This window comes from Stylophora pistillata, chromosome 7 (genome assembly GCF_964205215.1).
Source record: "Stylophora pistillata chromosome 7, jaStyPist1.2, whole genome shotgun sequence".
Classification (NCBI taxonomy): domain Eukaryota; kingdom Metazoa; phylum Cnidaria; class Anthozoa; order Scleractinia; family Pocilloporidae; genus Stylophora; species Stylophora pistillata.
Genome location: NC_142525.1, coordinates 32,964,086 through 32,989,636, shown reverse-complemented (window position 1 = coordinate 32,989,636; position 25,551 = coordinate 32,964,086). Strand labels below are relative to the sequence as shown.

Sequence of the window (25,551 nt, the reverse complement as noted above, 5' to 3'; positions counted from 1 at the left end):
AAGAGCCATATGTCCAATTTTGCAGTCCAAAAAACCTTCAGCCACTCAAGATCGATCTGGTCCAACTTTATCAGCCGCTTCTTTGTTATGGCTTTACAACTGTGCAGTGCTACGCTCCAAATTTCTCAAAAAATTGTATAGTTTCGCTAAAAGAGTAATTTAATCGCTCAAGGAATACAGACACATACAGTCCACAAAAGTACAGAGTTTCATACTGCTACAAAGAACTTCCATATATTTTTCAAGATACCATGGTAAAGTTTTTGACTTTGTCATTCTTTAACGGGTGAAAAATTGTACAGCGTTTAATCGTCCAATAAATAATAGCTGTCTACAGAGGAATATCGAGGTTCCGAGCGAGTTCCAACACCGCTGGAAATATGGTACATTCACCTGTAAAACAGTTAAAAAGGAATTCATCAAAGCTGAAATTTTCCCAAAGAAGGAAATTGCGTGTTCAACCTTTTACATCGTAACATCAGTATGCATATTCTCCATACTGTTCTCTATATATTTCGTAAGGTGCTGACAAGGAGAATTTGTCCAACAATCAAGAGCTTCTTTAGATGGTGATCAATTCTCTTATTCTCATCATCTTTATGTTTCATTCAGGGGTAATATTGTAAGGAGAATTTAGAAGTTGGTCACTCCTAGGGATTTAAGGGTGAATCAAGAAAAAACCGAGAGATTTTTGGGGTGATTTTCTCTCACCATTCATTCAGGTTAGCTTGGCTAATTTCTTATGGCAATTGAGGAACTTCCAAATTTGTCATATCGTGAACGTGTGAATTGTAAGAATGTCTGCAAGCGCCATGGTACAGGATACAGAAACCCCGAAACTTAACGGACCAGGGAAGGACAAAATTAAATATAATAAAGAGGTTTTCGTCGTAGTAAATTTGTAAAAAACAAAAAAAAAAAAAAAAAAGAAGAAAAATGCTTTGTAAGTCTATTTTGCTTACGACTTTACACAGGAAATCAACTAAGACAAGTTGTCCCCTATAAACCAAGGCGCATTAAAGAGTATCTCTCTATTCTACGACCTCTTCTGACTCCGTGAACCTAATATTTGTACTTTATTCATCTCACCTGTTCTTGGTGTTATTTCGTTCCACCGCCTCAAGGTTGAATTTACAATGGCCGCATGACTCGAATTCATGGCCGAGCCGGCGGAAGAAGCTTGGCGAGGCGCATCAGCCTGCTGGGTGGTGTTGTTCTGTATGTCGTGGAGAATGGGAACTACAACTGTTTGCTCCTCGCCCGTGGGGGATGATGGTATAGGCTTGCTGAGTTGGATCTATGAAACGGAACGGGTAAGTGAAAAAAATAATGTAGCGATAGTTTGAGCCACTTTTAGCTTCAGAGAGAGTTTCCTTTACAATAACTACAACCTTGGATGATCATTTGCTGGAAAAGACAAAAACCAAGGGGTATTGAAAAAAATAAAAAGTGAATAAAAATAATAATACATTGGTATTTGCTTTCCATCGTTCGAAACTAACTGAAGATTTGTTGACGGCTGATTGCGTTGTTACATCCACTCTAGTTGTGTGACAGTAATATCTTTTAAAACTTTTCAACGCACACCAATTTTAATCAACTTACAAAGAACAACATTTTCCCTTTCAGGACCACTGCTGGGGTTCCGGGAGGCGCAATCTCAGGCCCGTTGGGGGGTATACTGAGGCACCATTCTACGCGCCATTTCAATACGTTTGGATCATGATTCTGTGGAAAAAAGACCACACACAACAGTTCATTATTTTCAATTTCAGAAACACAAGCACAATCATACAACCACATTGTTGAGAGCTCCCAACAGGAGCGGGGCTGTAACTTTCTAATAAATACTTAGCTAAGCTTTACAAGATCATTTGAGTACGTCCTGTACATAAAGTTCATCCTCAAGAAACGAAACGTTCGAATGCTATTGGATTTAAATTTCAGTGGCAGTGAGTATAGTGAGATTTTAGGCCTAAATAGCGTGGAAGAGATTCTACAGACGAAACCCTCACCAACTCTAACTTCATAATCTTGATGCAGTCTCGGAGTATGTTGGCTGGAGCGCACAGAAGTCGAGCGAAAGCTGTTAAAGCGCTGGTCTTATAAGGAGGGCAGGCCACCTGAGGTTAAAACAAGAAACGCAAATTTACTTTTAAGTTCACATGGACACTTTGAAAAAAAAAAAAAAAAAAAAAAAAACAACAGCGAGGGACATCCTACACTAAACAAAAATCGAAAACAAGAAAATAAAATTGAAAAAAAGGTGCACAAAAATAAGCCACTGAAAAGCAACCATCACACAATACAAACAAATTCAAATGAAATCCACGCTATGCGGTTAACCCTTTAAATCTCAGAAGTGATTAAGAAATGGAACTTCTTCCCTCAACATTCATACATGATCCAGCAAACAGGTAATGAGAATACTCAAACTCGTCAGGCTGAAGCTGTCATCTTGATCTAACACCTACTTCGCGCATCTGTTATGTAGCAGCCGGAGCGGATAATTAACAATCACATCTTGGGAGTAAAGGGTTTAAAAAAAAAACCGAAATCTCAAACGCAGAGGAGAGCTATACAAAGCGTTCACGCTAATATTGACAACACACCCTTGTTTCAAAGAATCTCTCCAGAGTACTTAGTTCATCTTTCCAAGAAGATTCTGTAAGGAAGAAAAGTTTTAAGGTCGAAAACAGACATCAATATTCTAACGCAGAGACGAAGAGACCATCTTATTTCAAACTCAAATAAAAGCTACGCAAAATATACCCGTGAATAAAGTGAACAGTACAGCTTGAGGGAAGGGGTGGTGGCTCAGGTGCAGTGGGCTCGTATTCACGGGGAATGTTAGGAGAGCCAATTTCAAATGAGTATCGTAAGAAGTTGGGACAACATAGATTTTTTTCCTAAAGGGTCATAAAAAAAGAAAAAAAAAAAAATAGAAGAGGCTAAAGTAACCAAAAGAAATACAGATATACCGATCGGACTGGGTCATACACATTTTCTGCACTTGAGGCTGCTATTTAATGAGTTCTTAAAACCCTTGTTAGATATATATATACACTGTTTTTTCGAGTTAATTTTTTTCTAAGGGGGGAGAGGTGGGAAGGGGTTGCTTTCACAACACTCAATGGAACATGGCTCTACGGCAGTGACGTTCTGCTTCACTCGTGACAAGTACAAGAACGCGTCCAATGGACTTAGGTTCGTACCTTGACCAGGAGGAGGCTTGACATTTAGTCGCAGCGCAGTGTAGGAAGGATCGATACTGAGAAAGTACTGGAGATTTGTAGTTGGCTGGTTTGTTTTGAACGCCAGTCCGTTTGTAAGTTCATTTCTTAGTAGAGATAACTGTGGAAAAATAATTATAGGAAACATTTAAAGCTAATTTAAGTAGTGACAGCCATGAGAGCGTATAATTTTAAAAGCTAACCGAAAGCGTCTTTATCGACGGACTGACTTAGGGACTAGCTGAGTGACTGACTAACAGACAAATTGACTGATAGAAAAACTTTGTGACGGACTGACAAACAAAAGTGCCTGAATGATCGATTGACTGACTTAAGGACAAAACGACGAACAAAAAACTGACTGACAGAAAAACGAACGGACTGACTAGCTGACTGACGAGGTAACTACCTTAATAGGTGGTCAAAGTATTAACTGACTGGCTGAAAGACTTACTGCCTTAATTAACGACATACATACATACATACATACATACATACATACATACATACATACATACATACATACATACATACATACATACATACATACTTTATTGACTTTCCCCAAGGGGGCTTTTCAAAGACAATGTTATAAAAATAATCCTATTACAATTAAAAAATCCTATTTACAATTAAAGATGTTTTAAAATCTGAATGTTCTAAAAGAAAAATATAAGTATACAAATATACAAATAAAATTACAACTCTTTGAGTAATTTGGTCCTTAAACGTTTTTTAAAAACATTAACGGAGTTGCACAGTTTAGAGGAATTATCCAAAGAGTTCCATAAGTTTACAGTTCTATAGAAAAATGTTCTCTGGCCGCTAGCTGTTCTAAAGAATGGAATTTGCAAAAGCTGCGAATTTCTGGTGCTACGTCGACTAACCTCGGCTCGCTTTATGAATTTTGATGAGAGATAATTTGGAGCCTGACCAATCATGCATCTAAAGGCCATAGTAGCGTTCCGGTAGTAAAGCTGGCTTTGAACTGAAAGCCAATTTAGTTCCTTGCGAATTGGTGTAACGTGGTCAAATTAACGCGCACCGCTAACAATGCGGCATGCGAAGTTCTGCACCGCTTGTAACTTGTTAACATTACATTTTGAGGTATTTGACCAAACATTGGAACAATAAAATTACCTGCTGAAAACTAAGGAATTAATAATCCTCAAAAGTGTACGTTTGTCGAAAACATGCTTGACACGGTTTATTTGGCCGAGGCGGGACATGCACGAGGAAGCGGTCTTAAATATGTGTTCATCGTAAGTTAAATTAGAATCCAAAATCACACCAAGGTCTCTGGCGGTGTCTGCGGGAACGAGGTCCTCACCCATAAAGGAAAGGGAGCGAAATTGCAATTTTGCACGCATCTGCCTGCTGCCAAATATCATCAGCTTGGTTTTGCCAGGGTTAAGTAACAATTGGTTGTTGGAACACCATTCTCCTATCTTAAACAAGTCGTCCTCCAAATCAGCAATTGCATCCAGGTTGTCTTTAAGTTCGAAGGAAGTGACTAGCTAACTGCCTTACTTAGTGGTTAAGTTACTAACTGACTGACCTCTTAAACTGACTGGTTCGCTGAAAAACTTTAAAACTTTCTTGACTCACTGACTGACAGACAGAATGCATGACTCAAACAATGAGAAGAAAAAATGCACATCTCCGTGCTTAAAAGTATTGTAAAATTACATTAAATTTCCAAATCGAGGCCATCAATATGAACTCTATGGTTATAACTTATTAATTACTAACTTTACTCGCCAATTCATCTTGGATGATCCGCGTTAAATAGCGTTTTAACTGCATGCAGCATAGGAACCGCTCCAGCGGGGACACCATAGCGGGTGGGCCGTGTCTGACCGAGCAAGGCACGGGGACTGGGGTGCACAACTTGATCAACGCTTTATGAGACAGTATTGTTGGAACAGTGGCAGCCCACGTTCTCGCAGTGAGCGGTCGGGGCGGAGTGGTTGGTTGCTTTAGTCCAGTCCCAGACGGCATTGGTTGAGGAGTTGGAGAGGGCCTGGGTGAAACAAGGTATGACAGAGACGATTGGAAATGAAATAATTTTAACTCTCAAGCCAACCATATTCAAACGGGTGCTTTCACACATAGCTACTCTACCAGATTCTGAGACTGAATGGGAATCTTGAGACACAGGTTTGTTCCAGGTTTTGTTCGGAAGCTGATTCAGAAAGGATCCCCGGCTTGTGAGCTCGATATTCACCGCTCTCCCTTCTCCGATTTTCTTCCCTTCTCCATACAGGAAGCGCAGATGCTTACCGGGGGAGCTACTAGTTACCAAGCCTACAACGAAAGCGTCGCTACGGGTTTTGTAAAAGCCGTTGCCCGCAGCTGAGGTATGATACAAAAGAAACAATGGCACGTTTCTAAGTCGTGAGCCCATGTGCGCAAAATTTCACTGTTACAATTTTCTGTGTCTAACAAGTTATAAGGATTCCGATCCTTTGCGCATGCCCTCAGGTTGATGTTACCACCCGAGGAGAGAACATGAAGTGATCGAGGAATAAATTTAAGGCATTGTGTCAAGGTTCGCTCGTAGGATCGTAATATCAGAGAAGCTTTCCAAAAGGGTCTCAGGCGGATTCACGACACTTGAGGATCTTTCTCGACGTCAAGTACCTGTCTCTCTGAGGGTGAGAATGAACCCTTTAACCGCTCGGACTGACTAATATATTAATTCTCCCTTCAATTTTACCCCTGAAACAAATATTGAGGTCATGAGAATTGAGTAAATGATCACCAATAATATAAGCTCTTGATTGTTAGACAAATTCTCCTTGTCAGCACCTTAGGAAATGTATAGAGAGCAATATGGAGAAGTATAGAGAATATGCATACTGATGTTGGAGTGTAAAGGGTTAATTCAAGGGTTTATTCTAACGAGAAACCTTACATACGCACCTGTACTTGGAACCCTGGCCGCTACCAGTGAACTGAGGTGACATGGGCCACGACCCTGGTGACGTAACAGGGATGGAGTGAGAGAGAGCTGGAGAAGAGCCGCCTAATGACGGAGTGACAAACTGGTGACTGGTCGCCGGAGATAACACTGGAAGACCGAGAGAGCCGGCAGGAGACTGGGCTAAGCTTTGAGGTGCTGCCGGCGAAGGCTGGAGAAAAGCTGAGAGCTGAGCAGCTGTGATTTAGAAACAAGAGAGATGTTTGTGCGTCCCACAGACGGACATAACCACACTTGAGAGAAGACAGTTCGTTCGAACAGAATCAAAACCCGAGTTCTTGAGGCACCTTCCGCATTGACCGATTCCAATCAACTTTTTTCATTTCAAAAAATAGTGTTCTCTATTTGTTTTTTGTTTATTTTACCTTTGGCCAAAGCTTCACACGTTTTTTCAGGTGGAATCGTCCTTCTAAATATTTCCGAATTCTTTTAACAATAAAAAAGTAAACCTCGTAAAAACAAGAATTCTCGTCTTTGCTTTCATTTACTGATTGTCGTTTGCATCTTTCTAAATTTAAGGCATTTGCTCTTTAATTTACCAGCCAGCTGATATCGAGGCGAAGTTAGAATTAGTGGAAGCAGAAACCGCTGAGCGGTGCAGGCATCAACGTCAACAAAAATGTAATGGATGGTGATTAATTTTACGAACGAACCAAAAGAAAACAACGATAAAGAATGCGAACAGAGACGATGTCAAATCTGTGTGTCGACTGCAATGTCGACAATCACTGATTTATAAGACGAAAACAGAAAAAGTTTTCAAAAGCACAAACATGTATGGTGAGACTTCTACCGGAAAGAGGAAAGTGAAAGTAAAGTTAAGAACGAGTAAAAAGGGAGGAGTAATCAAGAGTAAAAACAAGAGAAGATGCATTCTTTCAAAGATGAATGAACAAAAAAGTTGTAAAGGTAGAAAGAATGATGGAAAGGCAAGATACATTGCATTTAGGCACCGCAGTTGTAAAAGAAGCTTAGTTTACAGGGCACAGTTTACAAATTGATTTAAATAATTAGCTACCTATTTACAATTAGGCATATATCAACAGTGCTTGATGCAGATTTGCATTAACAAACACCATTCAACTGCGTTTTTTAAGACATCAATATATCACGGATAATACATCATCAAAAATCTTTCGAAATCAAAATCTTTTTCAGATCATCTCCAACCAAGCAGTAGCAATAATAATAATTATAATAATAATAATTTTTAGTTGAGGTAAAATTTCCTTTCCTTTTTCTTTCCCGTCGAAGCAGACTGGAGAGCAATTAAAAAACAAACATTCTTTCTAGTCATTTAACTGCCACAAATTCTGATACCTCGTACGTACGACAAAAATATTCCTGAGTTTTCTCTGCGCACAGCCTTTCGCCTAATGTAAATAAGCTTATTTTCCAGAAACATCTCATAACAATTCACCTGGCGAACCAACACCATAGATATTGCCTGGACTGTGAACATTCGGCGACGCAGAGAACGGCGATGGCACATTGACCGAGGCAGCAGGGGCCTGGGGCGAGGTGCGAGGGATCATGGGTGATGCAGTAAGATTCGCGGTGCCAGGCACCGGCTGCGGTGACGTAAACTGCGCTTCAATGACAGGTGCGTCTGTTTCCATGTTAATAGGCGAAGGAGGGGCCTCGTCATCGGTAGTTGAAGCATTACGAGAAGTGATTCCCCCGGTCTTGGCAACATCGTCTACGTACATTTGAAGAAAGACCTGTTAGGAAATAAAAAATGAAGTTCAGCTGAATGATCGGTGAATTGCTGTAGTCTTTGTTGTGGTTAATGTCGTTGCGTGAATGTTGTTGCAAATCTTTTCCCTATCAGTCCTTTAACAGGGACAAAAAATATAAGCAAGAGAGGCACAAACACACCTTCAAATTTGGGGTTGGGGGGAGACCTCTGCCCTTGCTTGGATCCACGACACTGTATGAGGCATCTGATAAAAAAACAAGAGAAAAAGGCTCAATCACTTCGAGAGCTGTATAAATATCATTATGGACACTGAAACTGGTAGGTGACTGTAAAGTCGCATCAAAGGTAGTCTAAACAAAGTTTTTTTCAGACAACATTACCAGTTTCAAACGGAATCAACGACTGCTGTTGTTTTTTATGGCGAGAAAAAACGATGAAAATAACCAAGGAAATGCCATCAGCAACTCACGTGCTCAATCATAGACCAGATAAGTAAGAAAAGGTCTTATTTGCTTAACCCAAACAAAAAAAAATCACAGGTCGTTTGTAGATGATATCAACAACGACCTTTTTGTTGTTACAATTGTAATCCATGGAGGACATTTAAGAAATTCGCTTGAAAACTAGTCTTACCTCTGATGGCGACAAGGTTCTTTGCTTGAAAACGAATTTCCGTAGCGTTACTGGCGAAAGAGAGAAATTCAAAAACGTGTTACGTTGTAAATTAATTTTAAACGCACATTTAGACAACCAGCGTAACATGAACTTTGAACGTCCTTCAAAGATCACATTGAACTATACAATAAACAACCAGTGAGTCCTACACGTATTTCGATTGGTTCTTACTTGCGAGCTCTTGGAGAACAGACAAATTGGTGACGTCACCATAAACAGAATTTCGCTTTCTTCTCACATAAAACAAATCGAACCCAAGATCATACATCGCTGCGCCTCATCTGCTAATTACTGACGTCATTACCGCGTCATCGGCGATCAGTGACTGAACAGTTACCGTTACTGAACTAGTAACATAGAGGACAAAATTACTGAATGCTGATTGGTCAATGAAGAGGGTATTTTTTCCTTAATTTTGCTTGTGAAGAGGGCAAAATTACTTGCTCACGGATTTGAAAGCGTTTTGAACGCTTTAACTTTGTTTGAAAAAGCACTAACTTTATATTTTCTAAGTTAACTGTTTGTTAGTAGGCCTGGTTTTCAATGTCCTGGTATGTTTGTGCAAAAATAAAATTTTATTCAGCTCATTCGCGCGTTTGTGGTGATTGATTCTTTGTCAATATTGTGGTTCAATTTTATCCTTGGTTTAAATTTTATATTCCATTGTTTCAACCCTATTATCAACATTACCATGACTAAAAACGATGGAAAGTAAAATTTAAACCAAGGATAAAATTGAACCACAACATCAAGATTAAATAGCTTCCTGTGACTGATGACTGAAGAGCGCCTTCAGAAATTCAGTATTTTTCCCTCTATTTCATTAACAAGTAATCGCAATGGGTCCTTGCAAAATTAAGGATAAATATCACTTGTGTTTACAGAAGTTGCTGAAATTGCCCTCATCGCGCAATTTACATACATACGTTACATACATACGTGACATACATACGTGACATACATACGTGACATACATACGTTAGTTGACCACTCCCCATGGGGGCTTTTCAGGGCCAATTCCCACCCCTCCCACCCCAGGGGAGGACATTCACAACACAGTAATCTCGTGCGTGGGAAACTAACGTCTCCTACCCCTAACTCTGCAGGGTTAGGGGTAGGAGAAGGGGCGTAGGTTTATTCGTCCTTATCCGAGAAGACTAGGATATCTATCCATTTCTTGATTAAAGAAAGGTAGCAAATTCTCCTCACTTATTTCAAGACAATGAGTATCGGTCCGGCCGGGGCTCGAACCTTCGACCTCCCGCACAACGCAATCCGGCGCTCTAACCAATTGAGCTAACCGGGAGACAAGTGATGTTGATCCTTAATTTTACTCGGCCCCATGCGATTATCTATACTAACACTATTTGCTATGCCGACAAAGGCAAGTGTGCGAAAGTAATCTTTCTGTGCGTAGGAAAAAAAGGAAATAAGAAAAAATTACGTAATACACCGCGTTTTCATACTAGAACAATAACAGCCAAAGGTGCGGCAGCATGCAGGATACCTGTTTCTGTAGACGAGGAGCACATGTGTGGAAGACTGGGGAAGAACAGTAAACTTCCTCCAGGCTGTGAGGGGTCGCTGTCGAGGAAAAAAACATATTACAAGCAGAAAACAGCTCAGGTTGAATACAAAAGAAAACACTGAAATAACAGATCCTGAGGGAATAAACGCTAAGACAACAGAAACCCTAAAGTAGGAAACGGGGTCATCCTCGGTGTAAAAACCTGACGAGGTTTTCTTTGTTTCATGAGGTATTGTTTTGCTGTACGCTATTGTTTATAATGTTTTGTTGTCTTTGTTTTACGTCACTCGTGAGCTTCACAGGTTTTTACACCGAGGATGAGCCAGGAAACGAGAATATAGAATCCAGACCTTTCGTTCCAGAGTCAGTCACGCTAACCACCTGGCCATCGCGTTATTTTAAAATCACTTAGCCGGCTACGCATTTTCTCCGAAGACAAAATGTATAAACGTGAAAGTTCATACTCACATAGACATGTATACCAAGGACTGGCTTATTACTGAGTTTTGCTAGGGCCGAGAGCGGTCGAAAAGTTTCGTGAAGAATCTAAGGACAGACAGGAAAATTAAATTTGGGTTAAAAAAGGGCACAGCACTTGAATCAAAAGCTTTGCAGCTCACTTTTCATAGGATGATTTCCCATCTATAAAAACAGCTAGGCTTTCTTCAGGTCTCTTGATAGTTTGTCATGACATGCACCATGTTTCCCATGATGTCGTATCTTTAAGCTTGTAGTCTAGATTACGCGAGGCCTCCTCTTTTGTCCAAGAAAATCGGAAAAATAACTTTGGCCAAGACAAAAATCCTCCGAGTCAGTGCTCCATCTCGCTGTTCTTTAAAGCTTCGCACCCCACCCACTTTTTAAAGGGAGGGCGTCAGGTTTTAAATATGGAAAGAGCATTCTTCTTTAACGGTCTTGAATCAAAAGAAAAAGCAAAAGTTCTAGCATTCCCTCACAGGAAACAAACCTGCTTAGCGAAAACATTTTGACTAGAACAACAAATAACTCATTGGCCCTTGCACTCCCAAGATCTCATTAGTGATTCCCTTTACTGTCTGCCATACAGTTCTTATGATGTAAGTTAGGAGAATCAATCCCTTCATTGATATTTTTCTTTATTCTCATCACTTGTCTGCTTGGTTTTGTATTGATATTGTAAGGAGAAATTCTGTCTTGGTCACTCATATCTCATTAAAAGTAAAAGGGTCCACTGATCTTCAAGGTATGTGGATATCAGTAAAATACCTGAACAATATACGGCAGATTCTGATGAGTGTTGAACTCTTGTTGCAGATGCCTGGCGGTGTAACTGTGTGGGTTTGCACTCAGACTTGAGCCGCAATATCCAAATGTCAAAACGAATTGAGACTGCTCCACGGACCATTCGAAAGTAACCTAGATAACGAGGATACAAAACAAGATGTTAGAGAAGAGGGTTCCAAAGAGGAGATAGGTCAAGGTTAGTGTACCGTGAGGAGAATCGCGAAAATGTTTCAAGCGTGTTAGTTGAGATCCGTTTGAATCTTCCCTATTCTTAGACATCCTACTGTCCACTTTATTTAAAAATCACTTTTCAGTGCTTGTCGGTCTTATCGGACTCGTATTTTGAAATTCTCCTTTTGTTTGAAGTAATTTTGCACAGCGCGAGAAAGTTACTCCAAATTTTGACACTTTTCTGTAAAAATAGGGCGACGAGAAACGATCCCCAATGATCAAATGGAAAGAATGCCTTGTCATACATTACTTACCAAACTTTGTTTATCAGGGTCGTACTGTAGTGTCAGCTGTTTGTAGTTGTAAGAATAAACACGGCACATGTGACGAAAATGGCTTTGTGAATCTGTCAAACAAACGAGCGAAACAAGTTTATCAAAACGCTTTCGACAGGAAGCACGAATACTTGACAAAACCATTTGGTTTGAGAATATCAAGACCTTTATGTAATTAGATACAGCAAGAACAAATCAGAAAGAACAGCTAACCTTTAAGAAAAGTATCCAACTCCACAGCATGTCGATACAACTTGCAAACACTATACCAATCATTCAAAAGCTTTCCAACCACAAGCTTTGCCCAGTCACTGTCACCTTCTCCACCCTTGTTGTTGCTGGCGTTGCGTGCCTTCCCCTCCTGAATCTTATACTCAAACAACACATGTCGAGTGGGGCCCTTTTCGCTCGTTGAGAGTCCCTCCAGTGGACAGTTGTCCATGATCATCTCCAAGAGACAGGTTCCTTGTGACTCATCGGGAAGCCTCAGCACGCAGTCCAGAACGCTCGGTTGGGGGGCTGGTACCAGTGACGCGTCACAGTCTCTAGAGAGGGGTAGGTTGGACAATCGGATAGCAAACCCAACTCCAGCTTCTGAAGTCAGACCTTGGTCGATAATCTTGTGCCGACTCAACTGAAATCAAACATGGGAAAAAATCATAACAAAAAAGTAATAACAAAGAGAGTTAAATGGTTAAAGTAAACCTAGTGCTCATCCTTTCACATGATAATACGTTTTCATTCACATGCAAATGAAACTCATTTTTACAAGAATGGTTGAGCTGCAGGCCTCGTTTTCAAAAAGAGGCCAAGGGTGATTCGGAAATGGGCCATTTTTGCTGGGATATAACTTTTTCGGTTTTTACTCCACGCAGGCAGAACATCAACGCGATAAGAAACGCAACATTTTCAAACTTTTCGAACCAGTTGAGTAATAAAAACAGAAATAACACGGTGAACGATTCAAAGATCCAAATTTTGAGTGAGTTAGAATTCGAAACGACACAATTCGCATGCTGAGTTTTTCAGTGACGGTTAAAAGTAAAATTTTGCTTAGGTCTTATTTGCAGGACCACTTTCTCTGCGACAACTTGCGGATCTAGGACAAACTGAATCCGTAATAATTACAACTCGTGATTTTTTTATACTACAGGGGTTTACTTCTCTCTGTTAAGAATTCATTTAAGCCAGAATTACCAATGTATGAAAACGTACCTCCTCGCGGAGCTGAACGAACGGCATTCTTGCGTGACAAATGGCAATCACATGACCCATGGTTGGATCATAAGTAGAATTATTTCTTCCTTCTTCTAGAACATCCTTTAAAGTCTTCAATTTCTTGTTTCCATGGGGTTCTTCCCCTGAAGAGTCGAGCTAAAAGACAAACAACATTTTACTCGAAACATCAATCTTCTACCTAGAATAGGAGACGTAATGACTCCAAAGTTCGTGCGCTGAACTTCCGGGTTTGAGCCAGCGTCGTCTCGTGCTGTTCAGCTATTGGATGAGGCACTTGGCTATGAGTTCTAAACGGCTCTTTCTTATATTTTGCTCTCTTTTGACCGATCCTTGTGATCACACAGTGTGACAAACATGCGAAATTCAATTGCGAAATCGAAAGGGTGAGTTCTTAGGAGCTCCTCGGAACATTGTCGAAAAACATGACCAAAAAATCTGTTACTGGTACTAAACCAAGGTACGTCTTTCCAAATCCTTCTTTCCCAAGGGACACTAACCTTTCGCTTTCTTCCTTCACCGTCCTCTCTGCTAGAAAGAAATCCTGCTTGGGTCGTGATAAAAAATAGTTGGACTAATTTCAATAACTACACAAATAAATAGACAAATGAACAAATAAATATACAAATATAAAAGAAATGAAACTACCAGAGAATAGCCTCCCAGAGGAGACAAAATTAAAGGGGCACACCAAAATTGTGTACATTGTAACTTTGCGAACTTGAATAGCTTAAAGTGTGTAGCGAGCATATCATTGTTGAAAATATTTATCTAGTTTATCAAGACGTTTCCTTTTCTATTTTTTTTGTGTGTTTAAAGGTGCTTTGTGAAGTTTCTTCATTTTGAAATTTAGGGCTAAATCTTCACATTGGTAATTTAAAATCTATGTAAATCTTCTGCAACCCTGGCCATTCATGTTCTTTACTTTGGTGTTTTTCTTCCTCATTGAATCAATCTTTAGTGGTTCCTAAAACTGCCGCAAGAAAAGGCCTTGAAATATTATTCCGCAAGCCTTTTCATGTTTTACCTTCAAGCGGCGTCCCAGCATAATCTGTCAGTTTTTGTGCATTCAAGGTGACCATGTGACCAGCGGTCAAGAAGAGCGCGCGTCTCTTTTGTTTGGTCTCTGCGATAGCATTCCTTGCACCATCACAACTTTGCCTTGTTCGATCTTGGCTTTTTATCCCCTCTTTCTTGACCTCAACTCGCTGGGGTTTTTGATCTCCATTGCTTGAGTCAGTTGATGCGCTTGCCTCATTTACTTCATCGCCAAACGTAGGTTTCACTTTTAGGAGATGATACTTTGTGGCGGCTTCTTCCGAATCTTCGTTACACAGTACTTCAACCACCTAAATTGAAGTGAAGACTACTTTCATTTGTTGTGATTTGCTGTGCGCGCGATCCGTGTTAACGCACGATCTTTGCTAACGCGCGATCTGTGTTAACCTATAATCCGTGACAACGCGCCATCGGAGTTAACGCGGGATTCGTGACAACGAAGAGCAGCCTTAACTACCCACATTTCTTTTTAGCTTACAACTGTCATCAGTTGGTTTCGCACCTTATTTTCAGTTTCAAAACGGCTCTCACAGGTTCCTTTCGAGTTCCAACCTGAGGTTTTTGGAAGTTCGAGGGACAACGACAAGCTACAACTGCTCCCACCGCGCGAGAATTTCGTGAGAGCGACAAGGCAAAGTCTCTTTATAGTATCCCCTATCTAAACATCTCAGTATACTACGTACGACAGAAGTTCTTTCTTTTTTAAATATAGAATCACTTACCAGACAGTAGGATGGATGGCGGCGGAACTGGATGAAAAGTTTGTGTTTGCTGAGCTGCGATAATTTGTGATCTGCTAAGTTCACTACTGGTAAAGACGAAGACACGGTGACGGGAAGATCAACGGTGGATTTCATGTATCGCTTGACATAAAGCTGGCACCTGTAAACGAAAAGCGTAGGGCACTGAAAACTGATGTAAGTACACGATTTTCGGCCTTTAGGAGCCAATCACCGTTTTAAACTTAAGTTTGCATCAGCGACCTTAAATAGTTTCAAATATTCATTTTTTTATACGTATAATCGATAGTTGGAATAATCTGCCAAAGGAAATCGCTGAGGTCACCTTGTAAATTTTGCTAGTTAACGCCAAGTTTTTATTTTTGATATATTGTATATATAGTTGTATCTTAATTAATGTCGTAATCTATTTTATTATCAGGAAACACTTATTGACTGACTGCGGACTTACTGTCTGACTTTCTGATTGTCTGTCTGTCTGACTGACTGTCTGACTGACTATCTGACTGACTAACTGGCTGATTGGCTGACGGGTTAGCTGACTTACTGGCTGACCGACCGACTGACTGATTGACTGACTGACTGACTGACTGACTGTCTGTCTGACTGACTGACTGTCTGACTGACTATCTGACTGACTAACTGGCTGATTGGCTGACGGGTTAGCTGACTTACTGGCTGACCGACCGACTGACTGACTGACTGTCTGACTGATTGACTGACTGACTGTCTGTCTGTCTGTCTGACTGATTGAGAGACTGACTAACTGACAAACCGACTGACTGACTGATTGACTGACGGGCCAACTGACTGACTACCTGGCCGGCTAGCTAGCTGACTCGCACTCTGACTCGCTGCTAGGTTTATAACACGGGATAATAGTAGGTAAAATGGGGATTTAGCAGTGGATATTCCACGAGGTGGCTCTTCTGTTCCACTGTTTCCAGGTCGAATTGGAATTTAACATATTGATTTTGAGGAGGGAGGAAAACCGGAGGACCTGGAGAAAAAATTCTCAGAGCAAGGACAAGAACCAACAACAAACTCAATAATAATATTAATAATAACTTTTATTTATATAGCGCTCTTATCCTATGTTCAAGGCGCTTTACAACACTGTGCGGGGGGCTTTACCAGACTGCCAGTGACAGTTTAAAATCAACAAAGGCGAATTTTTTACAGATGCCCCCTCCTCCCAATTCCCAGTAAACAGGCCAGACCACACCAGGTTCGGGAATTGAACCTGGGCTACAGTGGTGGGAGGCAAGCGCCTCACCACCACGCCATCCATCCCCTCCCCTCTAAAGAAACCATGGCGCTGTGGGGGGGGGGGGGGGGGGTTACTTCAGGACAATTTGGTTTCTTCAACTGAGTTAATAATGTGAGTTGGCCACCGTGAAGGAAAGAGTTAACATAGGTGACGTTTGAACGTTAGCTTAAGAAGCTCTTTACGGTGGCTAACTCACATTACCAAGTCAGTTGATAAAACCAAATTATTTTGACTGACTGACTTGCTGTCGGGCTGGCTGTTTGAATGGCTGCCAAAATGGCCAGCTAAATAGCTGGCTGGCTGGCTAGATGGTTGACTGTAAATGACAGTCGTTTCACAGTAGTTACAACTTACAGCAGAAGTAGCAGCAGTGATAGTAACAACTATAATAATAATAATAATAATAATAATAATAATAATAATAATAATTGAACACCTTACCTTGCATCTCTTAACACAGTAAGAAATTGGTCCAAGTTTGTGTTTAATGTGTTTTCAAGCTCTGTACAAACAGCATTATCTACAGAGAAAAACAGACTTGTAAATCAAGGACTCCAATGACTTTGAAATACATGAAAATGTACCCTACACCATACTCTTGCAGCAGCTTTTGACCACCACAACATTTCATATTTACGAATTTGTAAGTTCCCTCACCTTGAAAATTTCAGCAAGATGAACTTTTGCATGAGTGGTATGCAATATTGGAAAAGCTGTCCCTCTTCTTTCTTTTCCTCTTTCTTTTTTTCGTTTTTTTTGTCGTTTTCTTTTTGATAATTATTTCATTCATTTTTCTGGCGACTTAAATGTCTGATCTAAAAAGGCCCACTGGTTTTTGCACCAAACGTTGTTCTCACCTTCACCACTACCCAGTGACACTTGAAATATTCCGTTCCTATTTCCAACTGTGACAATTAGAGTCTCTGCAGGGGTGGGCTTAGGCATAACTTGTATCACAAGACTTGGGCAAAAGTCATCCAGTGTAACTGTGACAAAGAAGAAAAACAACTAGATTACTAACAGGAAGAAGCACATCTTGTCAAGCGGTTTTAGAGTTAATCTGCAGTGATACTAGCAGTTCCTATGGGCAGTTTATTAGCTAACTATACGGTATATGTAAAATTAATGCACATCTTTAAATCTTCGTTAAATCTTCATTGCACAATACATGAAGAAATTAATACTAATCACAGGATAGGAAGGAATACCGGTAAGTAGATTGACCCTCTAGTCACCCTAACATATCCCCTAACATCAGTATGCATATTCTTCATACTGTTCTCTTTACATTTCCTAAGGTGCTGACAAGGAGAATTTGTTTAACAATCAAGAGCTTCTTTAGTTGGTGATAATTTCCAAGGCTGTGGTCTAGCAGTACCCAGTGGTCCCTGGCGCCTTACTTTTGCTCTTGGGCAACTCAGGAATTTTAGTTTTTTTACACAAAGCATATGCTGGGCACCCTGGATTTCATCGTTTCAGAGCACTGGGCTCCATTCAATTTTCCTTAGAGCACAGCCTTGATTTCCTTTAAGGAAAGCTAAATACATATAACATTCCACAATTTTACAATACCAATGAAATAACAAGCTTGTGTGTATGTACATGTATGTGCTGGAGTTGCAAAAAATGCATACCTTTGGATTTCAAGGATGAATCCTGCATCAACATCTGTAGCAGTCCCTAAAAATTAATACACATTTCAAAGATGGTTTTCTTGTACTTACATGCACCATGTACATGCCATAGTTCAAACATAATTTTTTTCTAAATTATTTCTTACCGATTAAGTTTGTAATCACCTTTGCTTATGAGGTCTATTAGCTTAGAAAAAGACAAAAGAAACCAAAGCTTGTTTGCAAAAAAAAATCTACAACAGTGAAAACTTTGAGCCACAACTGTTCCCTTGGACATTGAAACCTGTTTGAGTCACTAAAATTAACCACCATAAGCAATACAATCAAGGATAGGTAATAAAAATTACCAATTCAATCTTGTTTTTACCTTAAGCTTCACATTTGACTGAGCTTTTATGGTATGTGTCAAGAGCTTTTCTATGTACAGGTCACCAGGCTGAGAGCAAAAACAAAACAAAGAATGAATAAATTCTTTTTAGTAGCTAAGTTCTTGCCAGAAAACAGGGGCACATTTTGTAGTAATACGCTTAGCTGCCAAGCCCTTTAGACTAAGGGTGCTCTTGTTTCCTTGTTTACCATTCAGTGACCAAGGCTTGGCAACTAAGCATACAACAGTACTGTACAATGGACCACTACATAAACGAAATAATATTTCTCTGCTTACAATGACTTTAGAGATGCAATCCTGATTAAACTCAAAAGGAAGAGCTGGTGAGTGCTGGACACAGAGACTGGTTGGATCATCAATAGAATCTTCACATATCGTTATTTTATGACCTGCAGTAAAAAGAATATTATCATGGTTTGCAATTATTTAGGACAACACAAAAATTGTTTATTCATATACTTTGTTTCTAGATGAATTCAGGCTAGTGGAGCAGTGCTAAAATACAAGGAATGAAGATGGGAGGTTTGGAGGAAAGGAACCAGTATCTCATTTAAATGGACAGTGCATCACAAATGCACAAAAGTGCGCAACTTGCCTGTTTTCTGACCTTGTTGAACTGGGCTTTTATTTCTGTAATATATGATCCATCAAAAATAGTTAGCACATCTTAACAGAGCACAACTAATGGTAACTATTTCTCTCTGTCCGACCAAATACACCAGTCCTGTAAATTCACTTGTAACCATTAAACAAATTGCATGTTCCTCTACATAAACCAAGTCAATCAAACAAACAAACAAAAAATAAGAAGAGAAACAAAATTTAGTCTCTAACACACAATAACTGCAAATGTTTTCACATTATTCTGGAGAATTCTTAATTTAAGGCAGTCTGAGCGAGAGTGTCACCAGTTGGTTAAATCTCAAAAGATAGACGTACCTCCAATATGATACAACAAGCGTTTTGCCAATGGCATACTCCTCTATTCGAATGTTATCTCCCCATCGTTCAGCTATCAACTGCTTTGCCTGAAACAATTATTATGTTATGTATACATTACTGAAACACTTAGTATAAGATAGTAAGTATGCAGCAAACCTAAACATGAAGACCTTGCAACTGAAGAGAAGTATAAATGTAATGCATGTAACAAACCTAAAAGTGAAGAACTTGCAACTAAGAAGTATAAAATGCAATGCATGCAACGAACCTGAAAGTGAAGAACTTGCAACTAAGAAGTATAAAATGCAATGCATGCAACGAACCTGAAAGTGAAGAACTTGCAACTAAGAAGTATAAAATGCAATGCATGCAACGAACCTGAAAGTGAAGAACTTGCAACTGAAGAGAAAGACAAAATGAATCTGCAAACAATGTTAAGGATCATGTCCAAAATAAGAAAACATGCATTATGCACTCAGATTGAAACAGTCATCTTTGACAGATGGATGCCACTTTGATGTTGCAGAGCATACATCTGGTATTCACACCACTCTTCCTGTTTCCAGCGCGACAGACATCAGTGAGAAGCATGGTAGCTTTAAGTTTAGTCAGCTAAACCCCTCAATGAATTCTGCTGATTCAAGCCCTGGTTGAATTCATCATACTACATTGTATGTTCTTCAGAAACATACTTTTTTCTTTTTTTGTTTCGAACCAGAATAAATACTGTACCTAATTTGTAGCACTACGGAGGGGAGGGGAGGGGAGGGGAGAGGAGGGGGATGAAGTTAGTTTATGAGGGCCTGGCGATGGAGTTTGCTTGTGAGGGCCTGGGAAAGGAGTTAGCTTGTGATGGCCTGGGAAAGGAGTTAGCTTGTGATGGCCTGGGGTTGGAGAAAGCTTGTGAGGGCCTGGGAATGGAGTTAGCTTGTGAGGGCCTAGGGATGGAGTTAGGTTGCAAGGGCCTGGGGATGGAGTTAGCTCATGAGTACCTGGGAATGGAGTTAGCAAGTGAGGACTGCGGAATGGAGATGTAGCTTGTGAAGACCTTGCACCCAGCCAGAAGGAGTAACAAAATACTGATCAATCCATGCTTAAGAAACTGGGATAAGTTCCAGCAGTAACACATGTATATGAGAAACCCTTTCTAATGCAGATATGTTCCATTTACTTTCTACCACAAGAATGAAGCGATAAGAAATAAATACAAGCAGACTCAGTGTATGTACTTTTCTGTAAAATTTTATGTGCTAACATGTCATATGTACATGTATAACTTATTACAATTGAGATCCACAACATTTAACTAGGAAATAAACAAAAGAAAGAACAAGTTGGACGAAATAAAAAGGGGCCTGCAACTTAACTGTAATTATTATAACAATGTTTACAAGTTGTAATAAAGGATACGTAAACATTTGTACAAATCAACAAGAGGATTTTCTTCAGCAAATAGTCTTGACTGCACAAGCTGATGAATGTACTGGGTCTTGATAAAAGCCACAAGAGTAGAGAAAAATACAATGTAGTAATCATGTACATCTACTCTATACAGTTTTGTGCTTAAAAGGTAAAACTGTTTATAATGACTATTGTTTAAAAAAAATGTTCAAGATAAAAATGGAATTTCTATATACTAAAATTTACCTGAAGGGCGTGAACAAGGGACTTGCCATCTGTTGGTGAAAGAAAACATTCATACTTTAGATTCAAAATATATTGAAATAAATGAAACTTGACATTGTGTGCCTTCAAGAAGTAAAACTAGTTCTACTATTCAACAGCCTTACCTCCAGTTTCCATATCCTGGACCAAAAAGTCGATAGATAAAACCCTCCATGGGATGGAAGAGTCATCACCCATGAGAGTTAACATCACCTACAAGGATGGAAGCAATTAATAGCATAGAAATGAATTCAAAAAAATGTACAGTGTGTACTGTACACTAACAAATTATTTATCACTCCACCAAAGGGGCTTTTCAGGCCCAAAACAATTAAATTGGAAACAGACATTGTAAATAAACGTAGTGTTTGAAAATCCCATCTGGCAATTAATAGGCAGACCAGTTGGCTATCTCTAAAATGAAGGCAGGGAGTTGAACTCAAGGCAAACCAAAAAAAAAAATCTAGTGAGTGGCACAGTGGAGGTTTAAACCCAAGACCACTATGATACAAGTACAGTCTCTTTTAAACCAGTTGGGCACACTGCCTCCAGGAAGTTATGGAGGGCTCTGAACATTCCTGGCTCTCCTCCTAGAGCTTAAAAACCATACCAGTAAGCTTAACCTGATGGCTTAACTGACCCTTTCCCTTCCAAGATCTCATTAGACATTCTCATTACTGTCTGCCAGACAATTCTTACATGATGTTAACTAGAGAATTTGGTATTGGATCAACTAATAATCCTCTGAATGATATGTTTATTTTTTCTCATCACTTCTCTGGTTGATATTGTAGCAATATTGTAAAGAGAATTTATGTCTTGGTCACTCCTGAGAGTTAAGGGTTCTATCCCTGAACAAGGGTGTAGCCAGGGGGGGTCCTGGGGTGCCTGTGACCCCCCTTGATAGGCCTTCTTTTGAGCAAACAACCTACAATATTAAGGTGGTGAAAATGCCATGACAATATCTTGGCCTGCCCACTATACTCTCACTGCTGATCCCAAAACTGTAGCATGAAGTAAAACATGCACGGCGGGGAGGTCGACATAACAATCTGGTGAGTAGCCTCTGTGACCCCCCCCCTTTGAAAAATCCTGGCTACACCCCTGCTGAAGTTGATGGGAAATCATCCTATATCAATTGTTACAAGTATAATGTACCTCAAATTCATGTTCCACTCTGAACTTTACTCTTCCATCAGCTGCAAGAAAATAAGAACACATGAAATGACATAATCACCTCACATTTTAAATGCAATATCACTATTAATAGAGGATCCTGTAGGTGCAGTATAGCATGTGATGTATCTATCTGATCAGCAGGTGCAAATCATGGTGTTCCTGGTCAACATAAAATTATTGGAAATAAATGGCTTGCTTTTTGAGAATTAGCTGGAAAATACTCAAAATTAGAGTGCAGTAAATAATAGGGACATTTTGAGAAGACATTTCTTTTTCCAGTCCTCCAACTTTGGCAACATCTTCTCCCAGCACCCCTGACCCAAATACTCCCACCCTCAGAGGTCATCTACGTGTTAAGTATGAAAAATTCCCTGACAAAAAATTCTGTACAGCTGCACTGGTGTTGATTCTCTGTATTGAACAATCTGATTACAAAAGGAAAGGGAGAAAATGTCAACAAACATTTCTACAAACTTCCCATCACAGGAATTATTCTTACCAATAATCATCTGACCCATTTCGGGTGGCAGTTTAGAGGTCACCAGTCTGTGTTGAATTACTTGATTCAATCTCTGCAGCGTTTTTGTCTTTTCCACAGTAGTTATAGGGTCTGGAGGTACAATTTTATCCTGCAAGAAAAACATTTATCAAATTTAATTGGGCATTCTTTCAGAACAAAGCTGACCTAGCCAAAATACAATTATTTGAAAAATAAATTTTATTCAAACAGTTTCCAACCAACCACAATAATTTAATGCGAAGATAGATTTGTCTCTACTTTACTGATAATTGTCACTCATGTCATACATCTTTCATTATAAATCATATTAATTGACTAAAGAAAAAAATTAACAGAGCTCACCCTAATACATGTTGGAAGGCGAGGATAAGTCCCTCCAGTCAGGACATCCACTGCTGCTGGCAGACAAAAGGTGGGCAGTCTATAAAACACCATGAAAATGAGCACATCAATTGTGAGGAAAATTTTTTTAACACCATCTTCCAAGTTAAAGGGTGAGATACCACAATACAATGAAATACAAAAAAAAATTATCATGTCAGTCTTGATCTAAATCTTAACAATAAAAAATTGTAAAAGAGAAAAATATTGAAAATAAAGAAACATCAAAGTTCTTACATTAAAATTATACTGCCCTTATGCACCCTTTTTCTTCATCAAGAAAGCTAAGACCAAAATCCAAGCAACCAAAACTCGTTTTCTTACCTTGCCTTTACAAGAGTTTCTCGGGACATTCTTGCCAACATGTCTGCAGTGTCTACAAACAGCATAGACTGTTTGTCCAAAATAGTTGAGATTGCCTGAAATAATATTGAAGGAGTTAATAATAAATAAAAATACTTAAAGTTAGCATTAATTCAGAGAAACTTGAAATGTTACAGTGACTAGAACATTGTTCTCAACATACAGTTACTGTACATACTTGCTGGTCTACAACATGTATCAGGCAATCATTTGTTCTCTTACAATCTTGTCTAGTAATCTTCAAGTCATTTTCCTTTTCTTTTGCTTTGATCTGATTTTTTTTTATTTTTAAATTACTATGAATGTTGTTTATATCTGACCACTTGCAGCCCAGAGGCTGAATTACAGGTGCAGTGTAAGGTTGAGAACAGACGTCAGCATATCAGGCGCCTCTGGCAGCTGCTTCAGTCTATCAATCTCACCTTCCCACCCATCCCACCCCAGGGGAGGATATCCATCACACAGTAATCTCGTGTGTGGGAAATTAACATCTCCTACCCCAACCCTGCAAGAAACGGGACCTCCATTTATTTGTCCCTATCCAAGAAGACTAGAATATCTAATCATTTCTTGATGTTATAGAAAGGTAGCAAATTCTTCTCAATTATTTTAAGACCTTGAGTGTTGGTCCGGCTGGGGCTCAAACCCTCCACCTCCCACACAACAGTCCAGCGCTCTATCCATTGAGCTAACTGGGAGGTGGTTATAAAAAGGAAAATTATGTTGTAAGGGGAAATTCCTTTTGGTCAGGCCTCAAAGTGAAAAAAAGTGGATTATGTTTAACTTAATAAACATAATCGTTTAGAGTCAAAAGTAGCCTTACAAGACACCACTACATCAACTGACCTGACATTTGTCAACCCTGTCGGCACTTGCTGCCCACTTTACCAAAGCAAGTAACCGCACAAACTGCTGGCGTGTTTTACTAGCAAACTGCACAATTTCAATTTTTCTGCAAAGAGTGGATAATTGCAGAAGGTTTTAACAATTATTTAATGTGTAAATCATGGTTTTAGACTAAGTATCTATTTATTTGTTTTAGCAGCTCATCATCCTTCATTAACCCCAACAGAGAGTGAGAAAAAAAGCCCGTACACATACAACCAAGGATGACAATGTATCACTTTCACATAAAAAGTAAGTCTTAATGTGGGTGTTCAAATTGACTTTCAGATTAAAATGATTTTTTAACTAAAAGTAGGAATTGTTTCAAGGTTCATTACCATCAAAATACAGACAATACAGAGAAACCTAGGTTGAAATTGTTTTGACCAGAAATCTTGTTTAACTACAACATGCACACTGTTTACAAGTACATTAATTTACATCAAACCTCTCTATATCTGATTTCCTTGGTAAACTGAAAAAAACAAACATTGAGGTACTGTGGTTAATGATAATGATGAAATAACATCAAAGGTGTATTTCCTCCCTTATGATATCATTATTATATTTCCAAGATTATTATCAACAATTATTCACCAAAGTGAAGGTGTACAGTGGTGGATACAGCTGTATTTACTGAGCATGAAGCAGTGAGGTAAACATCCCCCACTATTACAGATTTTGAGACTATTTACTACCTTTTGCTTTTAAAATTTGGCACTGGGCCCGTGAAGTTAGCGGGAATCTCCCTGGTGCCTTCATGGCGAGATTTTTACTACAATTATACCTAATAATTTTATTATTATCAAAGGGACTTCTACTTCCAAATTGGGTTTTAAAGTGAAGACAACTGTTAAAAGTAGACTCTGCGGAAAGGTACGAGAAAGATACGAAAAAATACTGATAAACAGACTTCGAAATGCTTGCATAAGCGTTTCGAAGACATGTTTGACAAATATAATTATCCTGAGCTTCCTACTCATGGTAAGAAGACAGTTTTTATTCTACGGATCAAAGATTCACCAGGAACAAGGTACTCAAACCTTCCATACATACTTGAAAGTTAAAAATTTGAGGCTTACAATTCCCGACAAATTAACGCGGACAAGAAGACTTAAAAAATTTGTACCACGAATATCCGGTCGGAATATAGAATTCCTTCCTGGGTGCACTATTTTTCAATCACGCTAACTACCCGAGAATGGGTAATTACATTGTCCTGAATACTCACAGTTCTGACAGCACTGTTAGATCATGATAAGTCTTCTGCAGAAGGAAATCAACCAACATAGACAGGTTGATTTTTGTGCCACTGTCAGCAGAGACTTCCGTGGACGCCATGTTTGCGCCAACGCAAATGATCGCTGGCTCGTTCTCATAAACAAAAGATGCGTCGCGCGAT

General features: G+C 39.4%; 1 protein-coding gene and 1 long non-coding RNA gene across 7 annotated transcripts; one reads left to right on the top strand and one right to left on the bottom strand.

Moving 5' to 3' along the window:
• Nucleotides 1–141: 141 nt before the first annotated feature.
• Nucleotides 142–25,520, bottom strand: LOC111325498 (mediator of RNA polymerase II transcription subunit 14). Of its 5 annotated transcripts, none has more exons than XM_088726721.1 (38): nt 25,381–25,520; nt 24,598–24,624; nt 24,111–24,216; nt 23,226–23,320; nt 22,863–22,941; nt 22,500–22,629; nt 21,980–22,020; nt 20,947–21,034; nt 20,804–20,832; nt 20,567–20,645; nt 19,535–19,578; nt 19,154–19,242; nt 18,810–18,844; nt 18,491–18,603; nt 18,194–18,262; nt 17,827–17,872; nt 17,050–17,178; nt 16,634–16,712; nt 14,905–15,064; nt 14,151–14,472; nt 13,624–13,670; nt 13,103–13,261; nt 12,101–12,521; nt 11,867–11,958; nt 11,364–11,513; nt 10,587–10,664; nt 10,098–10,174; nt 8,549–8,598; nt 8,095–8,159; nt 7,637–7,937; nt 6,159–6,393; nt 4,986–5,256; nt 3,216–3,354; nt 2,613–2,665; nt 2,016–2,123; nt 1,606–1,728; nt 1,090–1,297; nt 142–393 (listed from the first exon to the last, which is right to left on the bottom strand). In XM_088726721.1, exons 1-38 carry the CDS (start codon nt 25,488–25,490, stop codon nt 332–334), a joined length of 4,509 nt encoding a protein of 1,502 aa, XP_088582847.1. In that variant the 5' UTR covers nt 25,491–25,520; the 3' UTR covers nt 142–331. The 5 variants fall into 5 exon arrangements, with proteins under 5 accessions (XP_088582847.1, XP_088582849.1, XP_022785057.2 ...); XM_088726723.1 differs by having other exon boundaries at nt 4,995–5,256; XM_022929322.2 differs by having other exon boundaries at nt 6,159–6,213.
• LOC148727493 (uncharacterized) lies at nt 14,966–24,401 on the top strand. Of its 2 annotated transcripts, XR_015989295.1 has the most exons (3): nt 14,966–15,099; nt 18,685–18,796; nt 24,307–24,401. It is a non-coding gene; the product is annotated as an uncharacterized LOC148727493 (long non-coding RNA). The 2 variants fall into 2 exon arrangements; XR_015989294.1 differs by lacking the exon at nt 24,307–24,401 and having other exon boundaries at nt 18,685–18,989.
• Nucleotides 25,521–25,551: the final 31 nt, after the last annotated feature.